At 61.9% G+C, this 7,812-nt stretch overlaps 1 protein-coding gene across 1 annotated transcript; it reads right to left on the bottom strand.

Annotated features, from left to right (window-relative positions):
* Positions 1-256: 256 nt before the first annotated feature.
* On the bottom strand, positions 257-5,849 carry LOC135895095 (phospholipid scramblase 3-like; the record flags this gene model as incomplete). The annotated part of the gene is made up of 6 exons (XM_065423166.1): positions 257-319; positions 1,201-1,362; positions 2,619-2,780; positions 3,340-3,560; positions 4,800-4,842; positions 5,570-5,849. Coding segments are annotated over 6 exons (931 nt in total), but the record flags the coding sequence as incomplete, so codon positions are not given.
* Positions 5,850-7,812: the final 1,963 nt, after the last annotated feature.

Genomic DNA, 7,812 nt, shown 5'->3' with positions numbered 1-7,812 from the left:
GCTGTGCACAGAACACTGTCCACCGAGCCCCATGGCATGGGACGCACCCACACCCGCAGGCCTCCTTGCCACCTCTGCAAACAGTCTCACTGCCCTGACACCCACACCAGCCCTGACAGCCGCTAAACATGCTGTCCTATTCATAAAGGGCCCTCGTTGATGTTAGCGATGGAATGGGGGCCCCTCTTGGTGTAAGTGGTGGGATGGGGGTCCCTGTAAGTGGCAGTGAGCGGGAGGTGCGGGGATCCAGACGCCTCTAGCTACTCAGCACCGTGCTCCTTTGGCCGGTCTTGCCCGCTCTCTCGAAGAACATGTAATCCTGGGGAGGGGAGAGAGAGGAACAGACACATAGTCTAGTGCTTTCCAAATTGGTAGATCTCCAATCTCGGGGTGGGATCACCATGGAAAGAAAACAGGTCACGGCCTCTGCACTCTGGAGGCTCCGGCTATGAGAAGAGGAGGTTGGGTGGTGGTGGAACAGTGGAAGAGGGCAAGGTGGGTTGGTGGGGTGAGAGGTGGGTGGAGGGGAAGGTAGGGCAGGCTGGTGGCATGAAGAAGAGGTTGGCTGGTGGCAGCAATGGGATGTGGGAGAGCATGTGGGTTGGGGTAGAAATGGGGGAGAGGTTGAGTGAGGTGCTTGGTGGGAGCAGTGGGATGGCCATTCATTGGTGGTAGAAGTGGGAGGAGGATGGCAAAGAGGCACAAAGTGACTGTTGATGCGAGTTGTGGGAAGGAGAAGTTAGGGTGGCCAGTGGCAGGCGGGGGGGGGTTGCTCACTGGTGGGACCAATAGGATGGGGAGAGGGTGAGTTTCCCGTGGGCTGTAATCCATTGGCCTATTTTGGTTGTTGGTTCATGTGCGGGTGCTGGATGGGGTTGGTGGCCTGTGAGATACAGGAGGTCAGACAAGATGACCTGATGGTCCCTTCTGGCCTTAAACTCTATGACTCTCTGGTGGTTTGGGGCGGGGGTGGAAAGGGAAGAAACTGGCTGTATGGGTCAGTGGATAGGGAGAGAGGGTGGGTGGGTTGGTTGGTGTCACACATCGGATGAGGGCAGAGGTCAATTGGTGGCAAAACAGAAGGTGATTTGTCGATCGGAGTGGTGGGATGGCGAGGTTGGGTTGATTGGCGCTAGCGGTGGGATGGCGAGGTTGGGTTGATTGGCGCTAGCGGTGGGATGTGGAGGGGAGGGCACTCACGATGAGGAAGCAGGCCCCCAGCAGCACGGCCTTCATCTTGACGTCCAGGTCCACGGGGAACTGGATGCCAAAGATGTCGGTGTCGGTGAAGACCTCCTTCAGCAGCCCTCCCCACTGCTTACTGATCTGGCCCACGCCCCGCGCCTCGTCGCTCGTCTTCACCTGCGGGGGCGGGACAGCACCGAACGTGAGTCAGACGCTGCCCCATGGGGCCCAGGAGAGACCAATACCCTCCCCACTGCCCCCCCAGGGCAATGCCCTTTGGGGCATGCCCAATGCAGGAAGTCCCACCCCCCTAGGCAGTGCCTGAACAGGAAGTGCCTCAGATGCCAATCCTCCCTTCCCTCTACACCCATAGTCGACCTCCTGTTCCCCATACTGGAAGTGCCCCCATAGCTCCTCCCCCATGGATCATGCCAATACAGGAAGTGCCCCCATAGCTCCTCCCCCATGGGTCATGCCAATACAGGAAGTGCCCCCATAGCTCCTCCCCCATGGGTCATGCCAATACAGGAAGTGCCCCCAAAGCTCCTCCCCCTGGGCAGTGCCAATACAGGAAGTGCCCCAGAACGCCCTCCCAGCTGATTAAGCCCCAGTGCCCCTAGTCCCCCACCTATGCCAAACCCATCTACCTCCATAGCCCCCGCCGATCTCGGACATCCCCCCACACCCCAACCCATCTCCTCCCCACACCCAAGCACCCCCCTCCAACTACCCAACGCTCCCCTCCCACACCACAATGCAAATTCCCCCCATCCAGCACCCCGAAACCCCTCCACTGAGATGCCAAACCCCGATCCAGACACCCCCCCATCCTGCTCCCCACATGCCCCCCTCCACTGAGACATCAACCCCAGACCCAGATGTCCCATCCTGTCCCCCAGATATGTCCCCTCCAGGCCCAGATGTCCCATCCTGCCCCCCAGATATGCCCCCTCCAGGCCCAGATGCCCCCCATCCTGCCCCCCTCCACTGAGACATCAACCCCAGACCCAGATGTCCCGTCCTGTCCCCCAGATATGCCCCCTCCAGGCCCAGATGCCCCCTGTCCCGCCCCCCTCCACTGAGACACCAACCCCAGACCCAGACACCCCCTGTACTGCCCCCCAGATACGCCCCTCCACTAAGACGCCAACCCTAGGCCCAGACACCCCCCGTCCCGCGCCCCCACATGCTCCCTTCCACCGAGACATCAACCCCAGACCCAGATGCCCCTTCCTGCCCTCGAGATATGCCCCCTCCAGGCCCAGATGCCCCTCATCCTGCCCCCCTCTACTGAGATGCCAACCCCAGGCCCAGATGCCCCCTATCCTGCCCCCACATGCCCCCCTCCAGGCCCAGATGACCCTCGTCCTGCCTCCCCAGGTGCCCCCTTCCAAAGAGACGCCAACCCCCACCCCACCGGGCCCCCCAGCTACCTCGAAGTTGACGTCCCCCCCGCAGCGAAAGACGCAGCAGGGCCCCAGTACGCGCAACACCGTCTGCTTCTCGGCGTTCTGGACGGAGAACTTGGGAGTGAAGGGGTGCCAGGTCTGCACCACGTGCCCGATGGTGGTGCCTGGGGGGCACTGCACCTCCAGCTGGGGCAGGGGGGAGAGACACACACCAGGCAGGGGTTAGAATGGGGGGGAGGAGAGACCCCCGCCCCCTTCCTGCCAAAGCCAACCCCCGGGAGTGGGGCTGGGAGTCTTGGAGATTGGGGGGGAGGCAGTGGGATGCCCAGATTTGTGGGGGGTCATGGGGCACTTCCCTCCCTGGGGCGGGGGCCAGGGTGGCATTGTGGAGGAGGGTGTGGGTCCCCTGAGGGGTTTGGGGGAGCCTAGGCTGGGAAAAGAGGGGTCAGGGCAGAGGGGGAGTCCCGGGAGGGGAGTGGGGTACCTGCGGTTGTAGGGGGTGGGTCAGAGCCGTGCCTGGGGCCAGGGGGCTGGGGGGAGAGATACGGGAATACCACAGGACTGGCGAGGGATTTGGGCAGCAGGACGCCATGGTGGTGGGGCACGGGGGGCAGTAGGGACATGGGGGGCTCAGTGGAGGGCTGGGTTGGGGGAGAGACACAGGGGCGCAGCGGGGGCCGGGAGGGGGAGGAACACGGGGTGGTGCCAGGATGGGGGGGCCCCTCCGCGGGCGCCCGTCCCTCACCTCCTGCAGGCAGCAGGGGCACCAGCAGGTGGCGCACTTGAGGGGGCGCAGGAGGCGCAGCACGGGGCGGCCCCCCGGCTCGGCCACGCTCAGCCGGAGGCGCCGCAGGGACCCGCAGCAGTTGCGGGTGCAGCAGTCGCTCTGCTCCTTGGCCTCGAAGATCTGCCGGCCCAGCCCATCCCGCAGCTCGTACTTGTTGGCGGTCTCGAAGCCAATGAAGGCTGGGAGGGGAAGAGGGGAGACGGTTACCGCGGTGACACCGCCGTCCTTGTCAGCAACCATCATGGCCGCCCTCGTCACCATCACAACCATTATGGCCGCCCTCGTTGCCAACCGTCCTGGCCGCCCTTGTCACCATCACAACCGTCATGGCCGCCTCATCGCCAACCATCTTGGCTGCTCTCGTCGTCATCACAACCGTCATGGCCGCCTCATCGCCAACCATCTTGGCTGCTCTCGTCGTCATCACAACCGTCATGGCCGCCTCATCGCCAACCATCTTGGCTGCTCTCGTCGTCATCACAACTGTCATGGCTACTCTCATCACCCATCATCACGGTTGCCCTCATCAATGACCATCATGGCTGCCCTCGTCACTATGACAACTGTCATGGCTGCCCTGGTCACCGATGGTCATGGCCGCCGCCATCGCTATTGTCAACCATCATGGCTGCCCTAGTCAGTGTCGCCAACTGTCACGGCTGCCTCAATCGCTGTCAACAGCTGTCTCAGGTGACTCAGCAACTGATTCCGGCAACAACCAGCGCTGACAACAGCCGTCATGGTTACCTCAGTCACTGTCGCCAACACCAACAGCCCTGGCTACCTCAGTGGCTCGACACAACCGTCATGGCTGCCTCTTACACCCCCCTCCCAACCACTCCTCCATCTTCAGTAACCCCAGCGCTCTGTGAGGTTGGGTCTGGGAGCAGGTGTGTGCGCACCCGGGTGTGTTGTGTGTGACAGGGGTGTGTGTTCTCTTTTTAGGGGGTGTGGTTGTGTGGTATAGGGGATCCGGCGGTTGCGGTGTGGCTGTTGAGTAGAGTGTAGGGTGGTGTGTGTGTTGGGTATGGCTGAGAGGGTGTGTGTGTGTGTGTGTGTGTGTGTGTGTGTGTGTGTGTGTGTGTGTGTGTGTAGTTGCTGTGTTGTGTATGGCTGGCACGGTGTGCGTGTTAAGTATGGCTGCAATTATGGTGTGTGTGTGTGTAGCTGGCGGATTGTGTATGGCTGAGAGGATGGTGTGTGTAGCTGGGGTGTTGTGTATGGCTGGCACAGTATGTGTGTGTAGTTGATGTGCTGTGTACGGCTGGCACGGTGTGTGTATTGTGCATGGCTGAGAGGATGTTGTGTTGTGTGGCTCTGGGAGGACGTGGGGCGGGGGGGTGTTTATGGGGGGGTGTAGCGGGGGAGGTGGGGTGTAGCGGGGGATGGGGGGTGGGTGCTGCGCAGCCCTCGCTCACCTTCCACCAGCTCCACTTTCTGCTGGATCAGAACCTGGTCGATCTGAAAAGAGCCAGAGGGGCCGGGGGAGGAGAGACTCAGAAACTCACCCACCCCTGGCTCCCAGCCCCCCCCCCCTTCCTCCCGGAGCCGGGGAGAGAACCCAGGAGTCCTGGCTCCCAGCCCCCCCTGCTCTAACCCACCAGCCCCCACTCCCCTCCCAGAGCCGGGGAAAGAACCCAGGAGTCCCGGCTCCCAGCCCCCCCACTCCCTCCCAGAGCCGGGGAGAGAACCCAGGAGTCCTGGCTCCCAGCCCCCCCTGCTCTAACCCACCAGTCCCCACTCCCTCCCAGAGCCGGGGAGAGAACCCAGGAGTCCTGGCTCCCAGCCCCCCCCGCTCTAACCCACCAGCCCCCACTCCCCTCCCAGAGCCAGGGAGAGAACCCAGGAGTCCTGGCTCCCAGCCCCCCCTGCTCTAACCCACCAGCCCCCGCACTCCCTCCCAGAGCCGGGGAGAAAACCCAGGAGTCCCGGCTCCCAGCCCCCCCACTCCCTCCCAGAGCCCGGGAGAGAACCCAGGAGTCCTGGCTACCAGCCCCCCCTGCTCTGACCCATCAGCCCCACTCCATGTGTTTATTTCTCCACTCAGGGGTAACCATTCAGGTTCACTGTCACTAAAATGCAACCACCTCTGGGGCGGGGCGGCTGGTTATCCAGGGACCTCTCGCCCGGCGCTGAGATGCGGCCACCTCTGGGGCGGGTCACGGTTCCCGTTTAGACCACCACTCACCTGCATTAGATACTCCAGCCCCGGGGGGATGCCGGTGGACACGGGCAGATAGGGCGTGATGGCCGACTGGGGGTGTTGAGCGGCGGGGTCCCCGTATGCGTGGGGTGGGGACTGGGGCTGAACTAGCTGCCCTGCGCCCGGATTGGAGGAGGGGTAGATGTTGAATCCTGGGGTGGGGACTGGGGGGGTGGGGTGGGGGCTGGGGAGTGGGGCGGAGGGGTAAGTAGCCTGGGGATAACCTGTGAACGAAAGAGGGGGGGAGACAGGGTTAAAAATCAATCTACCTCCCCATCAAATCTCCCCCCCCCCCCCCGAGTGTTACACGGGGACCCCTCGCCAGGTGCTGAGATGCGGCCACCTCTGGGGCGGGGCGGCCGGTTACACAGGGACCCCTCACCCGGCGCTGAGATGCGGCCACCTCTGGGGCGGGGCGGCTAGTTACACAGGGACCCCTCACCAGGGAGGCGGGGGGGGGGGGGGAAATCAATCCAGCCTCAATGCATTCTGGGATTTGTATTTCCCAGGGATTAGGTGGTAGGGATGACAGAGCAGGGCAGCAAGGCATGCTGGGAAAGTGGAGCAGGCGATAAAGAGCTCCCAGCATGCTTTGCTGCCCAGTCCCTGGTTTTTCCCCACCACCAGCACCACCCCCTCCCCCTGCTCCTTGGGAACTACAAGTCCCAGAACTCCTTGGGGCCAGGCAGCCCTCTTAAAGGGCCAGTGCACCCCTCTCCCCGCAGCCCTCCCCTCTTCCAGCCGGGAGCTAAAAAGAGCCCAGCTGACAGGTTAACAAGCCTTGTGGCTAGAGGGGAAGTGGTGGACGTGGTCTATCTTGACTTTAGTCTATCTAGGCCTTTGCTATGGTCTCTCGTGACCTTCTCATAAATAAATTAGGGAAATGCAACCTAGATGGAGCTGTGGGTGCAGAACTGGTTGGAAAACCGTTCCCAGAGAGGAGTTATCAGCGGTTCACAGTCAGGCTGGGAGGGCATCACGAGCGGGGTCCCGCCGGGATCGGTTCGGTTCAATATCGTCATCAATGAGTTAGTTAATGGCGTAGAGAGCGCACTGATAAAGTGTGCGGACGATACCCAGCTGGGAGGAGTTGCGAGTGCTTTGGAGGATAGAATTAAAATTCAAAATGATCTGGACAAACTGGAGAAATGGTCTGAAGTAAATAGCATGAAATTCAATCAGGACAAATGCAAAGTCCTCCATTTAGGAAGGAACAATCAGTTGCACACACACAAACTGGGAAACGACGGCCTAGGAAGGAGTACTGCGGAAAGGGATCTGGGGGTCAGAGTGGATCACAAGCTAAAGGTGTGTTAACAGAGTAACCCTGTTGCAAAAAAAAAGCGAACGTCATTCTGGGCTGTATTAGCAGGAGTGTCGCAAGCCAGACCCGAGAAGTAATTCTTCCGCACTGGAGTATTGCGTCCAGCTCCGGGCGCCGCGTTTCAGGAAGGATGTGGGCAAACTGAAGAAAGTCCAGAGAAGAGCAACAAAATGATGAAGGGGTCTAGAAAACATGAGCTGTGAGGGAAGGTTGAAAAACTCGGGCGGGTTTAGTCTGGAGAAGAGAAGACCGAGAGGGGACATGATCAAAGTTTTCACGTACATAAAAGGTTACAAGGAGGAGGGAGGGACATTGTTCTCTTTAACGTCTGAGGACAGGACAAGAAGCCACGGGCTTAAATTGCAGCCAGGGGGGTTAGGTTGGGGTAGCGGGGCAGTTTTCTTGGGGGAAAAGGGAGGCTGATTGGGGGAAGCGGCCTCAGCTGGGGCCACGCCCAATCAGACTACACCTGGCCCTGATATAAGGGTTAAGGGCGGAGCTGGGTCAGTCTCACTCCAGCCTGGGAGTGGGAAGGGCCGGGCTGCCGGGGAGCAGGGCACCGGAGGCAGAGCAGGGCTGGGGAAGGGCAGAGGGAGCCGGGGAGCTCCAGCCTGGGAGTGGGAAGGGCCGGGCTGCCGGGGAGCAGGGCACCGGAGGCAGAGCAGGGCTGGGGAAGGGCAGAGGGAGCCGGGGAGCTCCAGCCTGGGAGTGGGAAGGGCCGGGCTGCCGGGGAGCAGGGCACCGGAGGCAGAGCAGGGCTGGGGAAGGGCAGAGGGAGCCGGGGAGCTCCAGCCTGGGACTGGGAAGGGCCGGGCTGCCTGGGAGCAGGGCACCGGACGCAGAGCAGGGCTGGGGAAGGGCAGAGGGAGCCGGGGAGCGTCAGCCTGGGACTGGGACGGGCCGG

Source organism: Emys orbicularis, unplaced genomic scaffold (genome assembly GCF_028017835.1).
Source record: "Emys orbicularis isolate rEmyOrb1 unplaced genomic scaffold, rEmyOrb1.hap1 scaffold_78, whole genome shotgun sequence".
NCBI classification, from domain to species: domain Eukaryota; kingdom Metazoa; phylum Chordata; order Testudines; family Emydidae; genus Emys; species Emys orbicularis.
The sequence above is the reverse complement of the archived record's forward strand: the minus strand, read 5'-3'. Positions and strand labels throughout refer to the sequence as shown.